Raw genomic sequence first — 25,007 nt, forward strand, 5'->3', positions numbered from 1 at the left:
TAAAAGCTGGCTTCTTTGTGAATTGTCTAGTCCAGGCTGGAAGCTGGCAAAGAGCATTTAAATGGGGAGGTGGGACTTCATAGCCTTTCAGTAATACCTTCTACCCACTAAAGGCTCATGATTCTAGAATGGATACCTAAACAGTCCATGACAGACTCTCATAATACTGAAGGTTTCTAAAGCAGAAATGGATTAGTCACACAGCAAATAAATATGAAGATGCATTTAATGGGTATAAAGAATAAAAAGGACATTTCAATTTTTTGTGTGCCTGTTTCATATAGGCAACAAATGTGTTTGTAGTACAGGTCCTATAGAAACCTCAAGGCCAGCACATTATTGTATCAAAAAGTGAACAACTAACCAAAAATTATTATTCAGAGGGATCATAATTTCAGATGAGGAAAGTGGGCTCGTTTTACAAAGAAAAGTACTCTTGGGGCGTCTGGCTGGCTAAGGCAGAGGAGCATGGGACAGCTGATCTCGGGGTCACAAGTTCGAGCTCCATGTTGGTTATAGAGAGTGCTTAAATAAACAATTTATTTTTTTAAAAAAAGAAAAGTACTCATTTAAAATGATTCCTGGGGCACCTGTTTGGATAGTCAGTTGACAACCGAACTCTTGATTTCGGCTCAGGTTGTGATCTCAGGGGTTGTGGGATCAAGCCCCGCATTGCCTCTGTGCTCAGCACAGGGTCTGCTTGTTCCTCTTCCTCCGCTCTCCCCCTTCCCCCTCACACTCTCTCTAAAATAAATAAAATCTTTTAAAAATAAAATAAAATAAAATATAATGATTCCCTAAGAGTACTCTTACCATGATGAGCACTGACTAGTATATAGAATTATTGAATCACCAAATATTGTACACCTGAAACTAATATAACACTGTGCGTTAATTGTAGTGGAATTTAAAAAAGAAAAGAAAATGATTCTCAAATGATGCCAACAAACCAGGGATATAATATACGACATGGGCCAAAAATAAAGATTTCGCAGTTTTGATATACAGATGATAATTGAAGCCATGAAAGTAAAGTCACCCAAGGAGAACATTAGAGTGACAAAATAAAAGGACCAAGAGCAACCCAGAGGAATCCTAATATGTAGAACTTGGGAGAAAGTGGAGTCCTTATGAACAGTTCAGAGACACAAGGAAACCCGGGAGAATGTACCAAGGGCCATGAATATTTTAAGAGGGGTGTTTGGGGGGGTGCCAAGTACTACCAGGAAGTCACAAAAAATAAGAACTGAAAAATGGTCCACTGGACTTCAAGGTCATTCAAGAACTTGTCAAAAATCACTTTCCATGGGATACAACAGAGAAAACAGGAGACAACAGTGTGAACGTCCCTTCCAGGAGTAAGCTCTGAGAGGGAGGAGAGTGACTGGAAGGAAGAAGAGGGCAAGGGAAGGCTTTTCTTCCAAAGGGAAGGAAAAACCAGTCACAAAGGGCCATTTTAGACAACAGGACAATTCTGAATATGAACTCTATGTTAGACAATATTAATCCACCAACACTATATTTTTTTCAGAGTGATATAGTATTATAGTTATATAAAAGAATATCCCTGTTTTTAGGACACTCATGCTGAAGTATATGGAGGTTAATATCATACTGTCTACAACTTACTTTCAAATGAAGAGGGAGACAGAAAATGGTAAAATGTTGACAGAGTAGTGAATCTCAGTGAAGAGATGTGGGTGTTGTCTGTATTCGCCTTTCATCTTCTCTCTGGAGGTTTGCAGTTTTTAAAAATAAGAAGTTGGGGGTAAAGCAAAACAGAATGGCAGGAGGAAAAAAGTATCTCCAAATCAAAAGGAAAGGAAAAAAGAGGAAAGACACTTGAGCATGTTAGACTGTTGATAAGGTGGGGCGCCGGGGTGGCTCAGTCGGTTAAGGGACTGACTCTTGACTTTGGCTCAAGTCATGATCTCAGTGTGGTGAGATCCAGCCCTGCATTAAGCCTACATCAGGCTCCGCACTGGGCAGAGAGCGATTTAAGATTCTCTCTCTCCCTCTCCCTCTGCTCCTTCTCCCATTCCGTACCCCACTAGCAGTGCTTTCTTTCTCTCTCAAAAGAAAGAAAGAAAGAAAGAAAGTAAGTTAGTTAATGGGGTGACAGCTAAGGGAGCAAGCAAGAGAAGTAGAAGGGGGAAATCAATGCCCCCCCCATCTCAACACATGCACTTGCAGCTATAGAGCATTCTGATGGACTTTTGTGTGGCAAGAATTTTAAAGAGCATCTTATCTAATGTCCCATTTCACTGAGGAAAACAAGGGAGAACCCAGCTCACAGGGATTTCTGCTATACCCCAGAATGCCAGGAAAGATTGCTTGATAGCAGTTATAAAGGAAAATCCTCCAACAATAATAAGAATGGCAAGGGCCCCTTTAAAATTTCAGAACAATTTTTGGAGAACAACAAAGATAAAGGAAACAAGGTCATTCATTGTTTTTCCATGAAGGGCCCAAGTTTAATATACAGCACTGTAAAGGACTTAACTTTGGGACTGAGGACGTAGGGGAATCAGGGGCTGAGGGTAGATCTCTCAGGTAACTGTGAATGGCTTGAACATTAGATTTTTGAACAAATAAATGAACTAGATGTTATTCCAGGAATTAAAGAAATACTTGGTTTACTAACAAGTGAAAATAAATATTTTTAAAAGAACAAATATTTTTTAAAAGAACAATCTCCATTAGAGAAAATTTCCATTTTTCATAGCTTAGAGCATCAAAGCCAAAAGTCTTTGTAGGCTCCTCAGCACTTAGGGAAAATAAATAAATGCATTTCTAAATGGTCTCAAGGGAAGAAATAAAAGGGAATAAATCATTGTGTTCTCACAGTGCTCCATGGGAAAAAAAAAAGTGCAATAGATTATTAGTTCAAAATACATAAATATAAAATCTTAAGTATAATTGAAGTTCAGGAGAATGAAATTGCAATGTTTAATTTCTATTTCTGGATAAATTCCAATTTTACAAGTCAGGACAGCATATTAAGAAAAGTATGGGCTTCGAAATCTGTCAGAGCCAGTTCTAATTCAGGTCAACTAGTACATGACTTCGGGCAGTTCTTTAATCTAAGTCTCAGTTTCCTCATCTAGAAAAGGAGACTAATCAAAGCTTCCTCCAAGAGTTGTTATTTGTTTGTTTGTTTGTTTGTTTAATATTTTATTTATTTATTTGAGAGTGAGAGAGTGCAAGTGGGGGCAGGGAGAAGGGTGAGCAGACACCCCCGGAGTATGGAGCCCAACAACATAGGGCTCCATCACAGGACCCTGAAATCATGACCTGAGCTGATACCAAGAGTCGAACGTTTAACCAACTGAGCCACCCAAGTGCCCCAGAGCTTCCTCCAAGAGTTTTGTGGAGAAATAGAAATAATGAATGTAATAGGCACACAATATAAATGATAGCTATGATTTTTCTCTTCCCTGTTGCATATCACAAAAGAAGCAAAATAACAGTAATAATATAACATGGATGCTACTTCTCTACCTGAAAGTAGATAGCCCCACAAGAAGGGGATAGCCTCAGTTTTGTATGTAGGCACTTTTTCTCAAAAATGCCATGACAGGGGAACCCGGGTGGCTCAGTCAGTTAAGCACCCAACTCTTGGTTTCCACTCAGGTCGGGATCTCAGGGTCATGGGATCAAGCCCTACTCCACACTCAGTGGAATGTCTATTTAAGGACTCTCTCTCCCTCTCCTTCTGCCCCTCCCCCATTTGCTCACATGTGCGTGCATGCGCACTCTGTTTCTCTCTCAAATAAATAAATATGTTTTTTAAAAATGCCATGATACTCTAGAGGTAGAGTTTTGTATTGGTTCTGAATGACCAAAGTGGGGGCAAAAGCTGTTCACACCAGTCAGACCAGGAGAAACAGGAAGTAAGCCCTAAGCCCAGCTGTGCCCCTTACTAGCTATGCATTCTTAAGCAAATCACTTTGCCTCTCAAAGCCTCCATTTCCTTGGTTACAAATTGAGAACAATCCATCACAGCTTGTGAAGACCAAAGTATATGAAGGGGCCTGTAGAAGTATAAAAGCACTATGCAAATAAAAGCTACTTTATATGAGTAAATTTAATTAAAGTTTCCAAGAGCAGCAACGTTGGGAGGCAACGTAAAAGGGTGTAATGGTTGACAGCAAAAAAACAAACAAAAAATAACAACAACAACAAAAGAAAACAAAGAAACCACAAAAACACAACACTGTACTTAGAACTTTCTGGGTTCAAAGCCCAACTCTGGCAGTGATTACTAATATGACCTTGACAAATACTTACCTCGCTGAGCATGTTTTCAATTAAACAAAAAAGAAATAATATTTTACTCAGGTTTATTACAAGGATTAAATAAAAAGTATACAGGATATTTTGAACACTCCCTAGCATGTAGTTAGTAATCAGAAAATACTATTATTTTTCTATCAAAAGCTTTCAAAACATTCGTAACCCTTGACACAGTAAGTTCACGTCTAATCATCTGAATGTGGGAATAATCTAAAGTAAGGAAAAAGCTACACAAAGAAATTCTTCCAGGTATTGTCTATATCAGTTAAAAAGAAAAAAATGTTCAATATTAGAGGAATAATTAAGACTATGACGGTCTATCCATTAAGTAAAATGTTTAGTAATGGTTAAAATGCTATTTACAAAGCATTTATAACACCTTGAGAAATGTTTATATAATAATGTCTTAGTGCCAAAAGTGAGGCTACAAGAAATTAATATTTAGGATGATCAGAAATCTATACTATACAAAAAAAAAAAAAAAAAGAAAGAAAGAAAGAAAGAAATTACCAAAATGTTAACAGTTATTGTCCGGGTAGACATACTGGGTAGTAGAAGTGATGAATATTATTTCCAACTGCTTTTCTATATTTTACAATATTTCTAAATGGGAAAAACTTTCTTAAAAAAACTGTATCTTGCAATATTTCTAAATGAGAAAAACTTTATTTACTTACATAAATGTAAGTAAATAACATTGCTTCAGTTTTCAGCAGGTTTATTATGATGAAATCATAATAAACATTGACATATTCAACAAGAGATGGTGGAAGAATAAATAGAACTATAAGGGAATATTCTAACAAGAATATGCTAATACATTAAATAGCTTAGATGAAATAGGCAAATTCCTAGAAGCACACGAACTACTAAAAATGAATCAAGAAGAAACAGAAACTCTGAATAGACCTATAACAAAAGTAGAATAAGTAATCAAAAAACTACCCACAAAGATAGGCCCATGTTCAGCTTCACTGATGAATTCTACCAAACATCTAAAGAATACCAATTCTTCACAAACTCTTCTAAAATGTGAAAGAAAAGACTTTGCAACTCATTCTATGAACCTAGTATTACCCTGATAGCAAAACCACACAAACACATCGCGTGAAAACTATAGACCAGTATCTCTTATGAATACAGATGCGAAAATCTAAAACAAAGCTCTAACAAACTGAATCCAGCAACATATAAAAAATATTATACCCCACGACCAAGAGGAATTTATCCCAGGAATGCCAAGTTGATTGAACATCTGAAATTCAATTAACTTATCATAGAATAAAGGGCAAAAACTACATGATCATTTCAATACATGCAGAGAAAGCATCTAACAAAATTAAACACCCCTTCTTTTTTTTTTAAGATATAATTTATTTGAGAGAGAGAGAACACGCAAGTTGGGGGGAAGGGCAGAGGGAGAGGGAGAAACAGATTCCCTAATGAGTGGGGAGCCTGACTCGGGGCTCAATCCCAGGATCCTGGGATCATGACCTGAGCTGAAGGCAGAGGGCTTGACCCACCAAGCCACCCAGGCGCCCTACCACTTCTTAATTTAAAAAAAACAAAAAACTGATAAACTAGGAATAGGAATTAATTTCCTCAACCTGATAAAGGGCATCTTGGAAAAAACCACAGCTAATATCAAACTAAAGGTGAAAGATTGAATGTCTTCTCCCTATGATCAGGAACAAGACAAGGATGTGTATTCATTAATTTCTCTATTCAACACAAAGAGAGGTCTATCAGGATAACTATGCAAGAAAATGAAATAAAAGGTATAGAATAGAAAGGAAGAAGTAAAACTATATTAGCAGGTGACATAGTTTGTAAACAGAAAATCCTAAAGAATCAACCAAAGTACAGGGATACAAGATCAATATACAGCGATCAGTTGTTTTCTATACACTTGCAATGAGCAATCCAAAAATGAAATTAAGAAAATAATTCCATTTTTAACAGTATTAAAAACAATGAAAATACTTAGAGTAAATTTAACAAAAGAAGGGTATAACTTAAATTCTGAATGCTACAAAACCCTGTTGAAAGAAATTAAAGACCTAAACAACTGGGAAGACATTCCATATTCATGGATCAGATCATTTAACGGTTAAACTGGCAATATTCCCCAAATGGATCTACAGATTCAGTGCAATCCTCATCAACATTCCAGATGGCTTCTTCTGAGAAACTGAGAAACTGATCCTAAAATTCATATGGAAATACAAGGGAATCAGGAGGCCAAAACAATCTCGCAAAAGAGAAACAAAGTTGAAGGACTCAGACTCCCAATTTCAAAACTTTCTATAAAATACAGTCATCAAGACAGTGTGGCATAAGGATAGACCTATAGATCAATGGAATAAAATTCAGGGTTCAGAAATAAAAACCTTCATATCTGTAGCCAATTGATTTTTTAAATTTTTTTTAAAGATTGTATTTATTTATTTGACAGAGAGAGAGAGAGATCACAAGTAGGCAGAGAGGCTGGCAGAGAGAGAAGGAGAAGCAGGCTCCCTGCTTAGCAGAGAGCCCAATGCACAGGCTCCATCCCAGGACCCTGAGATCATGACCTAAGCCAAAGGCAGAGGCTTAACCCACTGAGCCACCCAGGCGTCCCAAGTCAACTGATTTTTGATAAGAGTGCCAAGACCATTCAATGGAGAAAGAATAGTCTTTTTAACAAATGGTACTGGAATGACTGGATGTCCAGGTGCAAAGAATAATTTTGTTCCTCATACCATATACAAAAACTAACACAAAATGAATCAAAAACCTAAATGTAAGAGTTAAAAATACAAAAGTTTTAGAAAAAAAACATAGCCATAAATAATCTTGGTTTGGGCAATGGATTCTTTGGCATGATGCCAAAAGTATAAGCAACCAAGAAAAAATAAATTGGACTTCATCAAAATTAAAAACCTTTCTGCTTCAAAGGACACCATCAAGAAAGTGAGAAAACAGCCCTCTAAAAGAAAGAAAACATTTGCAAATTATATATTTGATCAAGAACTTGTAACTGGAATATATAAAGGAAATTCTCACAACAAAATAATATAAAAATGAATAACTAAAAATAGACAGGTGATCTGAATAGACATTTTTCCAAAGATCTGCAAATGGCTAATACACACAGGACAAAACGCTCAATATCATTAGTCATTAGGGAAATGCAAATGAAAACCCTAAATGAACTACGATTTCTTACCCAACAGGATGGGTGTAATCAAAAGGACAGACAATAACAAGTGTTATGAAGGATGTGGAAAAAATGGAACCATCACACACTGCTGGTGAAAATGAAGAATGGTGCAGGCACTTGGGAAAACTGTAGTTTCTCAAAATGTTAAACACTGAGCTACCATATGACACAGCAATTATACTTCTAGGTATATACCCAAGAGCACCAAAAATATGTGTTTACACTCTAATGCATACATGAATGTTCATAGTAGCATGGTTCACAATAGTAAAAAAGTAGAAACAACCCAAATGTCCATCAATTGATGAATAAATGAATACGACGTGGCATATTCCTACAATAGAATACTATTTAGAGATGAAAAGGAATGAAATTCTGATTCATGTTACAAAATGAACTTTCAAAACATTATGCTGAATGAAAGAATTCAGGCAGAAAAGACTCCATGTGGCCTTGATTACATTGATATGAAATGTCCGGAAAAGCCCATATCTGTAGAGACAGAAAGTAGATTAGTGATTGCCTAGGGCTGGGGAGGTAATGGGTAGGGGAGTCATTGCTAATGGTTTGGGGGAGGGATGTGAAAATGTTCTAAAATTGCTAGTGGTGATGGTTTTACAGCTCTGTGAATATTCTAAAAACCAATGAATTTTATGGTTTAAACCGGTGAATAGCTCCATAAAACTGCTCTTTTAAGAAAGTGATCCAGGAAAAGAGGTGGCATTTCCTCAAAGAGTTAAACAAAGAATTGCCATATGACCAGGCAATTTCAGTCCTAGGTGTATATACATCCCTAAAGAATTGAAGATGGGAATTCTAAACAAGTACACATATGCCCATGTTCATAGCAGCACTATTCCCAGTAGTTGAACAGGTGGAAACAACTCAAATGTCCGTCACCAAATGAATCGATAAATAAAATGTGGTCTATACCCACAAGGGAATACTATTCAGCCCTGAAAAGGAATGAAGTATGATAGATGCTATAACATGCATGAACCCCAAAAACATGTTAAGTGAAAGGAGGCAGGGGTTACATTGTACATGATTTCATTTACCTATTTACCTATTCCATCCAGAATGGACAAATTCACAGAGATAGAACACAACACTGGCAGTGGCCAGGGGCTGAAAGGAGAGGGAAATCGGGAGAAACTGCCTAATAGCTAAGGGGTTTTGCTTTGGAGTGATGGAAATGTTTGGAACTGGACTAGAAGGGGTGGTTATACAACTTTCTGAATGAACAAAATGTCACTGAAAACTTCCCTCTACAATGATAAATTTTGTGCTACGTGCATTTCACCTTGGTAAATTAAAAGAAAAATCCATCCCCAAATCTAAGGCAATATTTCCATTTACTTGCAACATTTTAAAAGTTGAGAAATATTTCAAAAAGAGAAACTTTACTTTTACAAGTTGGGTGTGGCCTTTTTTTTTTTTTTGGTAACCTGAGAAATTTGGCTAAATTTAAAGAATCTTGGATAATCCTAGATATAAAAAGAATATTACTCCCTTTTCTCTTTTATAATAAATTATTACCATGGAATTAGCTCAGTTGGAGCTTTGGAAAGATTTACAGATTTGAAAGAGTTAGTGCATCTTTCCTGTGTCTCCAAAGTGGGAGATGAGCTTTGCTAACTTACCAGCATCAGTCAGCTGGGAGGTGGAATGGCACTTGATTCCCAAGAGAAAACATCACACGCTAATTAGTATAGAATACCCTGCACCCTAACTGTCCATCTTAAGCCTGAGTGCACTTCCGAAAACAAGATGTGGAGTAGAATATGGGAAAATTATCCATAAGCTAGATACGAAAAGAAGGAGGTTTAAGAGATAATTATTCACATAATCAGCCCAGTTTATTTTTATTTTTATCAGCTTGTGGAGACTCTGTCTCTTAAACACTCAAGTGAGTTGTAGCTCGATTTCAGTAGGTATGAGAAAGAACTTCAGGACGAAATAAACAAGGAAATATTTAAGCCTCTAATTATATGGGGGTTGTGGAATTTAAAAACAACACACTTTTTCAGAAGCCGATGATCTTGAGTTTCCCAAATTCTACCTGGAACAGTCTAAAAATGTGGGGGCAAATCTCATAAAGTTCTGTGTTGAATAGCTGTAAAAAACAATCTGATCACTGAGTTATAAAATCTAATAAAAAGTCAATGATGCTGCTAAACGCCACAGAGGTTTGGATATAGCTACTTATAAGCATATTGAATAAACAGAAAGAAATTTCCAGAGGCTTTCTTATTCCCTGCCACTGGGTTTGAAATTCACATTTTTATACTGTACATTCTCAGCTGAAATCAAATCAAACATAAGCTCTTTCTTAGAGAATACTTTATGGTACATCCTAAATTCAAAGCCACATCTTCCTAAAGGTAGTTTCCCGCGTTCTGCCAACATTCAGCCTTCAGCTGGAGGGATGGCACCTTGTGCACAAGCGCACGGGGCGGCTGGAGAAGCGAGTGACTTCCCCGGGAAAGGGGAGAGGGCGAAGCTGGCTCACTCTCTCTTGGCCGGTCTAGAAAACGGGCACCCCCCACCTCCCACTGGCACTCACCTTTTTCAGATTTCCTGTCTTTCGTTGAAGACGAAGTCCCACAGCCCATGTCTTCTAAATCATGTGTGCTCATGAATTGAACTTCTCATTCCGAAACAGAGTGTGAAAAGTGCCTCCCTTTATGCTGCGAGGAGCCCCTCCTAGCTGATCCACCTCAGGCATAGATCCTGATGAGGAAGACACAGGCGGGAGTGGGGGAGGAAAGCACCCGTTAACAGCAAGGTATCTAAGGGCTGCTGAGCAGGATTCGTTTTATGCTTCTTCTCAACTGCTGTTCATCATGTGATGTGGAAAGTGATCAGACATAATCTAATGCGGTTCATTTTCCAGAACACAGCAGCAGCCGCCGAGCAGCTATAGATTGCTTTTTCTGCTACACGTAAATTATCTTTTCCCCATGTCAAGGTTAGATCAAGGTCTGTATAAATGCTGTATAAAATAAAGCATTGAAAACGGAAAGGAAAACAGAAATGTAAGAGCGTAGGATTTTCTAATGGAAACACAGGGAATGGGATATGGTGGACCTGATAGAAGTTAACTGTTTGGGCTGTAAGCACAAAATAATTAAATCTATCTAGGCTTTTAAAAACACAGATTGGAGACAGACTATGACAAAACAACATGTTTGAACAACTCTGCCAAAATTCAAATCGAAGTGAGTTCCTCAACACTATTTCTCAGAATCAGCTGGAGAGCTTGTTTTTATAAAGGAGGCTTCAGGCCTTCCCCCCACCCCCCAGACTAGGGTGCCACAATGGGGGGAGGGGGCCAAGTGCCCTGTTTGTTTGTTTGTTTGTATTATTTTCTTCCTTTTTTTTTTTCAGTAAACTCTATGCCCAAAGAGGGCTTGACCTTACAACCTGAGATCAAGAGTCCAGTAGGCCTTTTTTTTTTTTTTTTAAGATTTTTTCTTTATCTGACAGAGATCACAAGTAGGCAGAGAGGCAGGCAGAGAGAGAGGAGGAAGCAGGCTCCCTGCTGAGCAGAGAGCCCGATGCCAGGCTTGATCCCAGGACTCTGGGATCATGACCCGAGCCGAAGGCAGAGGCTCAACCCACTAAGCCACCCAGGCACCCCCAGTGGGCCCTTTTTAAATAAGCTGTCTATGTGTTTCTGAGACAACCTCCCCTCCCAGGTCTATCCTCACACTCACTGATTGAAACTGCTAAACTGGATTTTAGTATTCTACCTCATGGCTTTGGGAGTGATGTTTCCTTTATTTTGTATTGCTCCAAATCAGCCTGATCTAATCTATTTGCATTTCATGATAGGAACAAAGTCAGAGAACAACTGACTTTGGACGCTACCAAAGTGTCGTTTTGGTAGGGTCGTTTCTCCATTAGCAGTACACTAAAAGCCTCAAAACTATGACTCAACTAAAGAAAGAGAAAAAATAAAATGAGCAAAATATCTGAATTATGGAAATACCATTCAAACAATAATAACCTTAATAAACAGATATTTTGATCAGAGCTAGACCTGATTCTTTTATGTATGGTATGAATTAACCCTCCTAAATGGCGAGTTATCTCCAAATTTGACAGGCATCTCTATCATATCTTTCTCACCTACATAATGGGTAAAAAATGTTGACAAGGTCAGCTCCGAGGGCACAATAGCCCCTGGAGCCTTCCATTCCAACCCATTCTCCAGGGTCACTACAGGGCCCTTTCATTCACACTCTCAGCATATTTGTGCAGCTAGGTAGTAAATCCACCTGTCATAACATCCTGGGAAATTTTGCTAAATATTTTCATGAAATTAATATACATCCATTAACACCTTGACTATCCCAGCCCTCAGAAGAAAATGAAGAAGGAGAGGAGGACAGAAGGAGGGAAAAAAGGAGGAAATCAGTTGGGCAAGACTTTTAATAACAGAATCACAAAAGTTGAAAGGTGAGAGAGACCTTTAAAATTGCCTGGAATTTACACAAAGTACAAGAAGTCAAGCAACTTACCTAAAGTCGTATAGAGAAATTGGTTATCAAACCTTGTTGCCTCTTACCATAGCCGGGGGAGCTTTTAAAACTCCCAGTGCTCAGCCAGCACTGCATTAAGGGAGACTGAGGCCTGGATCCCATCCCCAGAGATTTTGATGTAACTGGTACGGGGTGGGGGGTTGGGTATCAAGATTTTTAAGAACTCCCCAGATGATTCTAACGTGTAGCCACATTCGACAGTCTTTAATAGTGACAGTGTTTGAGCAAACCCATGATGACACCTAAGGATCATCACATTTTCCTCTGCAGGCTCTGACTCCATCTGTTTGGAACAGAATTTTTCCAAAGGTCATGTCAGGCTTATAAAGCAGTGGTTTCTGGCCTCTCTTCTTTTCTCATTTTTGAAATCTGGGCAGTATTTACCTATCACCTGCCTTCTCTCTCTACTCAGAAATGTCTTTTTTTTTTTTTTTAAGATTCTATCCATTTATTTAGAAACAGGGCTGGGGGAGAGAGAGAGAGGAAGGGAGGGGGAGAGGCAGAGGGAGAGAGAATACCAAGCAGAAGAGTAGACTGGGGCCGCATCTCGTGACCCCGACACCACCACCCAAGTGAAACCTACTCAGATGCTCCTGAGCCACCCTGGCGTCCCTGTACTCAGCAATTTCTTATAGGTTATCTGTAGCACCTCTGAGAATACACCCGCTGGGGTCCTTCATTACCCTTCAAAGTCATTCACCTCCTCCTGGTGACTTTCTGCACGCGTCTAGATCAGTGCTCTCTGACGAGCACCATCAGATTCACCAGGGGAGGTTACTAAAAAATGAAGACTCTTGGGGCGCCTGGGTGGCTCAGTGGGTTAAGCTGCTGCCTTTGGCTCGGGTCACGATCTCGGGGTCCTGGGATCGAGTCCCGCATCGGGTTCTCTGCTCAGCGGGGACCCTGCTTCCCTCTCTCTCTCTCTCTGCCTGCCTCTCTGCCTACTTGTGATCTCTGTCTGTCAAATAAATAAATAAAAATCTTTTAAAAAAGAAAAAAAGAAGTGAGACATTTCAATCTTTTCCAGAAAAAAATAAAAGAAAATAAAGCAATATCTCTCCAAAAGCATTTGGTTCTCAGCCACCCCTGAGTTAATTACACAAGCAAATTTCATGTAAAAAATTCACTAGGAACTAAAAAGAATCAAACTTGAGTATATTTCTGTTAGACTGTAAGCTCCAAGGGTATCTTTCTTTCTAAATACTCCTTGAATCTCTGGCACCTTCACAGTGCCTTTCACATAGCAGGTGTTTGATAAATGCTAAATGCATTAATGGAGCTTCCTAAGCTAGTGTCCTTCGTTCTCTTTTTAAAGATTTTATTTAGTGGGGCACCTGGGTGGCTCAGTGTGTTAAAGCCTCTGCCTTGGGCTCAGGTCATGGTCCCAGGGTCCTGGGATCGAGTCCCGCATCAGGCTCTCTGCTCAGCAGGGAGCCTGCTTCCTCCTCTCTCTGCCTGCCTCTCTGCCTACCTGTGATCTCTGTCTGTCAAATAAATAGATAAAATCTTTAAAAAAAATTAATTGCTGGGGCTCTGGGTGGCTCAGTCGGTTGAGCATCTGACTCTTGATTTCACTCACGTCATAATCTCAGGGTTGTGGAGTTGAGCCCTGCGTTGGGCTCCATGCTCGGTGCAGAGTCTGCTGGACAGATTCTTTCTCTCCTTCTCCTTCCTTCTTTGCTCCTACCCCTGCTCATGCTCACTCACTTGTGCACTCTCGCTCACTCTCTCTCTCTCTCAGATAAATAAATAAATAAATACAATCTTAAAAAAAAAAAATGCTAAAAGCCAGTATTAGTCCATGACTTGGTGCACAGATGCCTGCTATTTCATTATACAAAAGCCTTTTATTAAACCAGAAAATGGGTAGTACTTACAGATTCATTTTTAAAGAGGATTTTAAAATCACAATGGAGAAAAACTGAGAATTGTTCCGGAATTCTTTCGTTATTAGGAAAAGATTTGCTGTTGAAATTTTTACACTACTAAATAAGTATTAAGCAAGTTATTCTTCAACTGTTTTTCTCCTTCGGGTAACAGGTAAAACAAACAAACCAAAAGAACTATTTTAATGCTCACCAAAACAAGATCTGGGTGAGGCCAGGGGCCACTTAATACTCCCACACAGAGCCCAAAGTACACTGCCATCACCCACTCAAAGCCAGAGAGGAAAACAAGTTTGTAAGCAGCGCATGTACCTTTGAGGACATCTCCAGCTGGCTGCAAGGCTGATAAAAATGATCGGGGGATTTTCCATTATTGAGAAAAATCGAAGCTCCTTGCATTTCCAGCCCTCTGTCAGCATTAGAAAAGCACTTAGTGTGCCAAAGAAGTCTCCGGAGAAATGATACCCTAGGGCCTGAAAGGGGTCCTGTGGCTCAAGAGGTGGAGAGCTTCTTCAGGGTTCACAAGGACCCAAGGACGCATCCTCAGCGATATGGACACTGAAAAGGTGGCTCTTAGCAAAAAAACAGCTTGAAATTTGCCCGGGGAGGCTGCCCCTACCAATATTTATATGTCAAGGATGGTTTTAAAGCACAAACATGAAACAGTGACTCATCATTGGCGCTCACTTCTAATCTGAAAAAGAAAAGGTTTCTCCGGCTTCTGCTGGAAGGTTTTTACTGTGCGTGGGGGCTGGGGGGCCACTGAAGGGCCCGACGGTTTGAGGTCCAGCTCTTTTCATGCTGCCCACTGTTCACTTCCCAAGGTGAAAATACATGGAATGAACAAATGATGGCCCTTGGAGCCAAGCTAAACCTCAGCCATCAAGCACCCTCCAAGTGCTAGCCCTGCCTCCCCAAGCTGTTATTTGTTCTTCATTTCATTCCAGACTACAGTCTTATTGGACTCCCACGCCCCCGCTCAGCTACCTGGGCCTTGATTCTGCCTCTGGCATTCGAGATGGGGCTTGGGCAGTTTACCATGCTGAAAACTCAGCCTTCCTCAGAGATGCTGCCTTTTATGAGAAATTCCTCCTCCAGCTCTGGCCCTGAGGAACCCAAATCCAGGACCCAGTGTCGTTCAAGGGGCAACACACTCCCACCGCCCAAGGTGGGACGCATGGAGGACAGATGCCTCTTGAGGCTCTCCTTGCTGTGTTCTCTGTGGTGGTCATCAAAACAGGGGTTCTATAGCCTGGTGTCGGTGGCCAAAGATGACTAAGGGGCACAGAGTGGGGCAGAGGAGTCCCTGGTGGATGGCACTAGAGAGGCCCGTTCCAGCACTCCGTTTCCAGAAGAACACTGTAGCCTTTCCTCGTTCGTACCCTTGTGGCTGGGGTCTTAAATGTGTCTGTGAGACAGACCCGGTGACTCTTGCCGGCTCTCATCAGATGAAAGACTAAAAAGAAGGAGAAACGCCACTGACTACCAGAAGGCATCTGAAGGTTATCTGTATCTGACAGGATGGTCATCAAGAGGCAGCTTGGCCGGGTTCCAGGTTTTCCACAGTGTGTCTGTGGAAGAGTAGTTCTCCGTGCTATATGATTCTAGGCACGAGGCAAAAAAGGCCCCACAGTCGAATAAGTTGAGGAGAAGTCGGGTGAAACAGATTTCTTGACGGCAAGATTCCTTAGAGCCTTCAACACGTTACTATGCGTCTCTAATAGGAATTTCTGAGAAAAAAGCCGGAGTGTCCACCACTTCCCAAACAGCCTAGCAGGGGACCCTTTTGAGGTAAAGCATCTCCAGAACATGTGTTGTTCTTAACAGCCTAATGATGGCTCAGTGGGGCCTGGGGTTTAGAAATCAAAGAAACTGGGGCTATCTGCTGGCTGAAGTCAGTAGAGCATGCGAGTCTTGATCTCAGGGTGGTGCGTTCAAGCCCTACGCTGGGTGTGGAGCCTACTTATATAAATAAATAAAAATGAATTAGTTAACTAATTAACATAAATTCCTCTGTGCCTCCGTTTTCTCTTAATGGGATAATAGCGCCTACCTGACCGGCTTGTACTGAGGACTACTGAGGAGTTCAGCGGTGCAAAGAACCAGCTTGAACAAAAAGCAATTCCTCTTAGCTGAATGAGGGAGGAGGGGCCATGCACGGGCGGGGGCCCACCATGGTCAAGTGTTGAAACGAGATTGTGTTTGCTCAGATCTCTTCCTTCCGAATGCATGGTCTGGGACCTCCGGAGGCTAAAACCCTACGAGGTCTACTCCTTCTGGGATAATTGCAGATTCATAAGAAATGAACTCTCTTCCTCAGAGAGCACTAAGATCTGAAAGAACACTACGCCAGTAATAATCATAATAGCTAAAATCACTACTTCTTATTAAGGGACTACTGTTTACCCAGCCCAGTGGTTGCTCTATGTTTCTCTTTCTCCAGCTAATCTTCACGCAAACTTTTAAGGTGGGTCCGTCACTCCCGTGTTATAGATGAAGAACTGAGACTCAGAAATTAAATATGGTACCCCGTGGCACAGCTGAGCAGCGGCAGCCCCGAAGACCTGTTCTGGTCAATGGTTAGAGAACAAAAATGTCCACAATAAGGTTGGCTACATCTTGGTCTCAGATCCAGTCTGAAGCCCCAAATCACTAAAGAGAATTCTTGAACATTTCAAGGAATTCGGTTTCCCTTTCCTAAAGAGAGACGGAAACCCAGTGATCTTCCAAGATAGCAATAGGCCAAGGGGGCTACGGGAAGACTTCTGAACATGAAGTTGCGTCATGGGCTTTGAAGGGTTTCTCCAAGTATCTCTTCCCTCATTTCTAGTTCTCACCCAAGTGACCACAGAGTTTTTCCAAATGTCAAGTTCCTTTGAAATAGGCCGCAATCCTTCAAACGGCAAAGTCATCTGTACCCCTTTCTAAGATGAGGACAGCTGATTTGGAATCAGAATCTCTGAGAAAAACATCACTCTGAGAAATTGCAAAGCCATAAAATAAACTTTAAGGTGTGCACGTTTCCTATGCCATCACTACACAATCGATATTTATATGGTAGACTTCCGCTTGCTCAAAATACCTAAGGACAAGCAAACATATTACCTCTTTCTTCTGCTTGGCTGATGTGGAGGGTTTTCCTCACCCCAGGTGTTTCAAGAGACCCCAGAATAAGGGAAAAACCTTCTTTATGAGGGATGCAGACGTCTGAAAGAAAAGCGGTACAATTCCAGCTGTCTCTGGAGCACACCCCCTGAACACACATGCAAGCAGGCATGCATGCACACGCTCCACATCCCAAGTCCTCGCAGCTCTCTGCAGGGAGAACTCTTGCTTAAAGAAATCAAGAAAGAAATACACATGCACACACACAAAGAAATAATTCCAGCGGGCCTTGGGGGCTTTGCCTTTCAGCCTGGAAGAGGGGCCCAGAGTCAACAGATCCAGGAGAGGCCGAGTTGGGCTGGGAGCCCCAGCTGTCTGGCCTGGCCCTGCCGCATTCCCATCAGCTCGGAGATCAAGGGACAGGGACAAGCTCAAGCAATGGGTTGTGGTCACATGACTGCTTTCAAGGGGCCCTGGGCCTGGACAGGCAGGGCCAGACCAATAGGCTGCTGTTGGCATAAATAATCTGCCTCGATACAAAACACATGGTGAATTTTTCTAAATAAGGGCAGAAGAGCATTCTGTGGTTCATCCTGGAGGTCCACCGAGGCTGGTTTTTAGGCAACACGGCAGCCACGTGCGTGTGGCTAGGAGAAGGGGGCATGCTACACATTCCTCCTTGCGACTCCAAAAGGCCCGAGGGGAAGGGCGCGGCCCCAGGTGCTGGGCTGCGGGGGTATTCCTCCAGCTGTTCCATTAGCTGCATGGTGGGGAACCCATCAGGGGGAGACAGATTCCCCTGCCCCCCGTGATGGGTAGGAAACTGAGAGTGCGCCCCATGATCTTGCTGAGTTTGAGAAGGAAGAGGAGGGAGCCGGTATCAGGGCGGGTGCCGCCAGCCTGGGTTCCAACATCTTTCGAGGGCCTCCGGGGTAATCTTGCTCCTGGAGGCTCAAACCCACGGCAGCGGCGCCCACAGTCGTTCTCCTCCCCAGTCCTGCCTGGCTGGCCAGCCGGTGTGTTTTCCCGCTTCCTGGCCTTCTGCATTGCAAGCTCGGAATGAAAGGACTTGGGCCAAAATCATATGCTAACCCCGCCCAGGCTGCTCTCTAGCCGTTCCTTTCTGCACTTGAGAGCCACAGGAGATCCAAGGAAGTGGTCGCCTAGCTCACGATTAAAGCTAATGGAGTCACTTTAAAAAATAACTGGAAAGGCAGCTCTGGGCTTCTGTACTCCCATTAGCATATTAAATATGATCAGAGGGCCTCATTACGAGGCAGTACAACCATACAGGTTTCCATGGCAGGCGCTCCAAGACTAGGGCCTGGTGAGGCTGCCATCCACTGTGCAAACGATAGTGTCATTACCCAGGCTCGGAGACAAATAGTGGACAATGTCGCTTTGTGGCTGTTTCTGGCCAAATGCCTGTTCAGTCCACAGTGGTTAAATGATGGCTATGTCTAGATTTGGTTGTTCAAATGTCACCTCCTCTGTGTGAAACTTTTCTTAAACCACCAAAGGGGAGTTAGGCGCTCTGTGCCCTGGCTCTCAAAGCCACGTATGCGTCCAATTATAGAGCTCTTGCAAAGTGCTCTGTAATTTGTCCTCTTACATGTGAAATGTAGAGGAAATTTTCACTCTTGTATGTGAAAGGACAGGGTCCATTTCATTTCTCTTGGCAATCCTAGTACCAAATGCATAAAAGGTACTCACCAAATACTTGTTTCATCACAGAAAGAAAGGAAAGGAGGGAAAGAACTTGTGACTTAGGTGGTTATTTTAATGGTCAGCCTCTGGACCATGAATTGCATGAGTCGTGCCCTTTATGTGATAGATCTAAGAATTTGCTTAAATGAAGAGTTTCACTGTACTTTTCCATTGTAGGAAGAATGTTGGAATGTGACTTTGAGTGCTACCAAGAGTCTTAGACCCAGCCTCCAATTGCTGAATAAACCAGCACTGATGGATGTGAATAAATCATAGTAACAATAGCGTTCACTGAGCACGTACTATGTTCTAGGCACTTGTTAGTCTTACATGTATTAATCTCATTTCATCCACACACCATCCTATGAGGCATATACTATTATTATCTTCCCTATTTACACTTTAGGACCTGGGGCCCAAAGTCAAACAGCAAATGAGTGGCAAAGCTGGGATCCGAACCCAAGCACTTTGACTCTCAAACCCTTACTTCTGATCCTTACACTATACTACCTCGGTCAGCACCTTACGTGTTTGCAAAATGACGAACCCAGCCTCTTCTCAGATGCTGTCCGACTTCCCTCCAGCTGAGCAGGGAGGTGTTCTCCCAGGCTGAAAACAGAAAAAAATAATTGGCAAAGAAACGTTCATGGTTTTAAATTCGCTAGTTAATAGACTCGTGCCCCCAAACAGTCAAGGTCAATGTCTCTCTGGGTGGGCATATCATCGTATGAAAAGAGCCCCCAGCAAAGGTTGGAAAAGGCCACGGCAATACCAAATCATCCTGAACTAAGGTGGCTTGTGCTCTTCAATTCGACACAGTGCCACACGACCTTCTGAGCTCCCCTATGTGACAGGCGCTGCTGAAGGACAGGGACATAAAGGGGGAACCAAATCGATGTGATTAGGTGGGGCAGACACCTAGGCAAATAAAAAAATAAAATCAAAAATTAAAATCTTTCTCTCCTGTTGGAATATAAACTCCCAAGTACCTAAAACAGGCCAGGCATGTAATAGATATTTATTATGCAAGTAAATACGAGCAGTATGGTATGATAAGATCTCTAACAGGACAGGGACGGGGCATAGAGAAAGGGCCCCATCCCAGAAAGGGGGATGAAAGAAGGTTTTCTAAATGAGATGCTGCTGGGGTGCCTGGCCGGCTCAGTCGGCAGAGCAGAGCGGGGTAACTCTTGATCTCAGGGCTGTGAGGGCAAGCCCCCTGTTAGGCATAAAGCTTGGTTAAAGAAAAAGGAAAGGAAAAGAAAAGAAGTGAGGCCCAGCCCGAGAGGTGATGACTGAGCAGCCAGAAGTTAGAAGTTAACCAAGAAGAAAAGAGGTGAGGGGAGAGAGGGGGGTGTTCTTGCAGATGGCGTGTATCTCACGGTGTTTAACAAGGACGTGAAACAGGAGAGGTAAGACCAAAATCAGAAAGCACTGAGTTCCTGATTATGATAGTGCAGGTAGCTGTACACGTGGGCGGAGGAACGCGCTCCTCTGCTAGGACTGAGCCCCACCCCCTGCAGGCTGGACTTACTCTTTCTTGGCTGCCTCGGCTGTCCTCTCTCCTGCCCTTCTCACTTCCCCATTTCCCTACTGGGTTTGCCTTCACCCTCCTTGCTCTCAAATGCTTTTCTCAGGGTCCGCATCTGAGGGAACCCAGATCAGGACCCTGGTTTAGTCTATGGTGGGAGCAGGCTACAGAAAGAGAGAGGGGAATGGAGAGGCTTGTTACCTCACTTAGGGACAGACTGGGTATTGCGGCAGACCTCTCCTGTGCCACAAGCGCCCTGGAGTTGGCCACAGTTCCGTCTTCTAGCAAGGAAAGGTAATTCGAAGGGGCAGCTCCTACTGATCATGAAACATACCGGGGAATATACTAGACTCTAGACAGAGCAGCTGGATTCGGGAAGAGACTGAGAAAAGAAACAATGTGGACTGATCTATTTGGTAGTGAGTACTTAAGGTTTCTGTCCACTCCTGACCCCTGATACCTTATGCCCAATAGCACCCCTTTGGATAATAGAAAGCAAATTATTAGAACTCATATGTTCATCTATTTTTAAATTCTTCTTGAACTTCCTATATTCATGTATGTTTGATAATGTACAAAATATATGAGTTCAGTAGTATTTGTTACAAATACATTAATATACTCATGTTAGGGGTCCATTCTCAAAAAGCTTGTACTGTGACAGGTTCATGATCAAAAACATTCATGGAATCTTGATTTAAAGAGACTACTTCCTTTTAAAGAGAGGGAAAGAATACCAAGTAATTTTATGTTTCAATAAAGAGAAAGGATCAAGCATATTTCCAGGGATGAATTCTGGGTATTGAAAAGTCACATTAAGTAAGAGAGAAGAGAGGCCAGATTTAGCAAGTCATTAGAAAGCCATTAAAAGAAATTAAAAGTGGGTTATAATTCACTATCTAGGGAAAGAAATTCATAAAGGCCAGTGCTGGCCAGATGTATCTGTTGGGGTCTCCTGGTCAGCAGCCATAATGACAGGCTGAAACAGCTGTCATTATGTGTTGACGTTTACAAGGTCGCTTTGAAGAGGCTACAAAGTTGAGCTCTCCATGGTTGTGATTTAATAAACAGAAGATTGGCGGGTATGAGAATTTAAATTTTGACCACTGCTTAATCTAAGCCTAGCTTGGTCCTAGATGGCTCAAGTTAAAAACAACAAACAAACAAACTCCTAAAATTAACCCCGAAGCTTCAGAAATCAAATCAAAAAGCTTCAGAGAGAGTCACCTAAAGACAGTCTACCCACTCCGCCTGCCTCTCCCGTGGAACAAAGCTATAAAACGCCAGGACAGGATCCATGGAGCAGCCATCTGAAGACTGTGGCAGGCAGACCCAAGATGGCTCCCAACAGTACCTGCCTCCTGGTATTCACGCTCCAGTGTAATCCCCTCCCCTTCAGTGTAAGGCTGGACCTAGTTAGCAACGGATTTCTAATCAATAAAATACGGCAAATGTGTTGGGCTATTGCTTCTGTGACTCAGTTATAAAAAACTGTGGCTTTCTGTCTTGCTAGCAGACTCTATTACCCTCACAGGTTGTGTGCTTTTGATGAAGTAAGCTGCCATGTTGGAGAGGCCTACGTGGCTGAGGACTGAAGGAGGTTTCTGACCAAAAGCCAGCAAGGAACGGACGTCTTCAATCCAACAGACCTCAAGGAACTGAATCCTGCCAACAAGCACTTGAGATTGGAAGTGGATCCTTCTCCAGCTAAGCCTTCCTGTGACTGTAGCCGACACATTGACTACAACAGCTTGTGAGGACCCAGGTAAGCCATGCCTGGACTCCTAACCCACAGAAGCTGTGAGATCATAAATGTGCATTTTAAGCTTTAAGGTTTTTGGTAACTTGTATGTAGCAATGAATAAGTAACACAAGGACTCTGAAAAATAGGTAGCAGAAGGAAGACTGAGGAAGAAGATCAGAGTTTGAAGTACCACAAAGTACCACAGAGTTTGAAGTACCACAAGAGTGGCGGTGAATTGGCCGTCTTCTTCCCTCCAGTTCCCCTCGCCTGGATTTGAGGAGCAAAAGTTCAAATCAAAGCCACAATAAGAAAACCCAGTAAGCCTATGAAGATAGTTAAAAAACAATCCAGTCGTACCCAGCGCTGGTTGGGATGTGGAGAGACTCGGACCGTCATGCTTTGCTGGTGAGAATGCAAAATGGTACATTTACTTTGAAAAATAGTTTGGTTAGTTTCTTGTAAAGTGGAACATACATTTTACCATATGACACCACAATCCTAGCCCTGGGTATTTACTCTAGAGGAAGCTTATATTCACACAAAAGCCTGTACACAAGTTCGTAGGGTCAAATTTGGCAAACACCCAGATGTCCTTTGGTGAGTGAATGGAAGCACGACTGTGGGACCTCTATACGGTGGAACACTACTTAAGAAGAAAAAGGAATAAATTATTGATGCCTAAAACCTGGATGAATCTCAAAGGCATTATGTTGAGTAAAAGAACCCGGTTTAAAAGGTCACATACATTTCTATGACATTCTTGGGAGACAACACCACAGGGATGGAGAACCACTCAGTAGTTGTCAGGGTTTATGGGGGCGGGGGTGTGACTACAAGCAGAAAGCAAGAACAAGTTTTGGGGCAATGTTCTGTATCCTAATTTTTTAGGGTGGTGGTTACGCTAACCTATCCACGTGTCCATATTTACTGTACACGAATTTTAAAATAAAAAGCTTCAGAGCTGGCTCTGGTTTAGGGCCTTGGGGTCTGCAAGATATGAAAGTCCCCACGGGTTGACTTTGCCAAGGGCCTCCCCAAATCCCAGCCAGAAGCAGCACCTTCTACTGCAAACTACAAGCACTAAGGAAAACACTGGCCCTTCCCTCTGACTTCACCTTTGGCTCTCTATCCATGGGCAAAACTCACAAAACAGAGATCCTAGTCAGAAAACATACCCCAACCATTCTTTATTCAACAGGTACTTACTAAGCGTGTTTTAGCTACAAGGCAGGGATACAACAATGAATACATTCTGATCCATCTCCCTTCCAGGTACATGGTTGAACGAGGGACTCGGGTCTGCCTACAAGTAGTTTCAAGAGAGGAGGTGCAGGTACAGAGATAGGCCCACGTACTACTGGAGTCTAGAAGGATAGTTGTTCTGCAGGTTAAGTGAGGAGGCAGTTCATAGAACATGAAAGATGGGAAAGGTACTCCAGGGAGCGTGGGAGCATGTGATATTTCAGTAATGTTTCCTGAGACTGGGGTGCTGAGGATGTATAGAGCAGAGGATGGGGGTAGGTTGGGGTAGCTGTGGTCATTCTTAGAAACCATGACAAAGAATTCAGACCCTAACTCATCAGTAAGGGCTTACAATTTCAAGTGCTCGCATGGGCTGGGGCAGGTAAGATACATGAATGAAGCAGCTTAGGCGGAAGCGACAGGACATTCTAGAGAGCTTTTATCTAAATGAGGCAGCTGCTACTTAGTGGTTGCTCCCTCTTAGGCTGCCAGACAGAAATCCTGGCCCAGGGTTGCCCAGTGTAATTTTTCAAGAGAAGCTGAACATATTTTTATGTGAAATCTCCCTACTTTTAAATATCAGTATATTTCTGCAAATTTCAGATACCATTGATTATAGGTACATCATTATTTTACATACTGATAAGAAAGAAAAAAGCCACCCATCAAACCATTATGCTCCATCGATTTTAGGACTCATTCCAATCTCAGAGGTACTAAAAATGTGAAAAACATGGACATCTCAGAATCCATGAAATGCAGTCATTCTTTTTTTTCTCAAAGCACTATAGAGGCTCCACGGAATCCATGCAGTATGAGCCTGCCAGAGGGCGAACTTGATTTTTCTTTCTTTCTTTCTTGCTTTTCTTTGTTTCTTTCTTAAGATTTTATTTATTTCTTTGACAGAAAGACACAGCGAGAGAGGGAACACAAACAGGGGGAGCGGGAGAGGGAGAAACAGGCTTCCCACTGAGTGGGGAGCTTGATGCAAAACTCGACCCATGGACTCCAAGATCATGACCTAACCCAAAGGCAGACACTCAACGACTGAGCCACCCAGGGGCCCACGAACTTGATTTCTAAGTGAAGGGAAGTCTGAGGGTGATCTGATTAGATTCAAACTTGAGGAATATCACTCTGAGGGTCCATTGATGAGGAACTGGGGGAAAGCCCACCCTAGGAAGACCAACAAGGAAGCCCTGGCAACAATCCAGGAGATGAGAAGGGCTAGATTAAAGCAAGGGTTGGGGGGAGGCGGTGGGGGTGAAGAGGAGGGGCCTGATGTGAAAGCCTTTCCAGTAATAAATCCCTCAGGTCCCAGAGTGAGTATAGGCAAGGACGGAGGTTTCTAGTTTGAAATAATAGATGGGTTAATCACTTCAATATTTACTGGGTGTCCACCATATGCCAGGCATGATGCCGAGCGCTGGGTGTACCGTGGCAGACAACACAGACACCATCCCTGCCCTCTGGTCATACGCAGTCTGGTGGGCAATGCCATTAACCGTGGTATTAGTGGGTAGAACACGAAAGGGAGGTGGAGAAAAATAACGAGTTCACATGTCCCGTCGGCAGCAGAAGCCTGAGTGTAGAGCCCAGGAAATAAATCGATCTATAGGTTCTCATTAAGAGGTCACCAGGTTATGGATAACAACTGAAGCGGTTGGAGAAGATGAAAGAGCCACGGAGAGCCTGGAGAGAAAGAAGGCAAGAGCAGTGAAACCAGAAGCCTGAAGAATTGAGACAT

The 25,007-nt window shown here is 42.3% G+C and overlaps 1 protein-coding gene across 3 annotated transcripts in view; it reads right to left on the bottom strand.

The window, feature by feature from the left end:
• The window catches only part of PPEF1 (protein phosphatase with EF-hand domain 1), a 122,090-nt gene that overhangs the window by 86,844 nt on the left and 10,239 nt on the right, over positions 1-25,007 (bottom strand). For 2 of the 3 annotated variants that reach the window (XM_044235449.1, XM_044235451.1), the window contains exons 3-5: positions 19,271-19,352; positions 17,037-17,138; positions 10,065-10,231 (exon numbers count right to left, since the gene is read on the bottom strand). In XM_044235449.1, the coding sequence (XP_044091384.1) occupies positions 10,065-10,137 (73 nt within the window). In that variant the 5' untranslated portion in view covers positions 10,138-10,231; positions 17,037-17,138; positions 19,271-19,352. Of the gene's footprint in view, positions 1-10,064; positions 10,232-17,036; positions 17,139-19,270; positions 19,484-25,007 lie in introns of those variants that run through there. The other variant, XM_044235450.1, reaches the window with a different exon arrangement.

Source organism: Neovison vison, chromosome X, assembly GCF_020171115.1.
Source record: "Neovison vison isolate M4711 chromosome X, ASM_NN_V1, whole genome shotgun sequence".
Lineage (NCBI taxonomy): Eukaryota > Metazoa > Chordata > Mammalia > Carnivora > Mustelidae > Neogale > Neogale vison.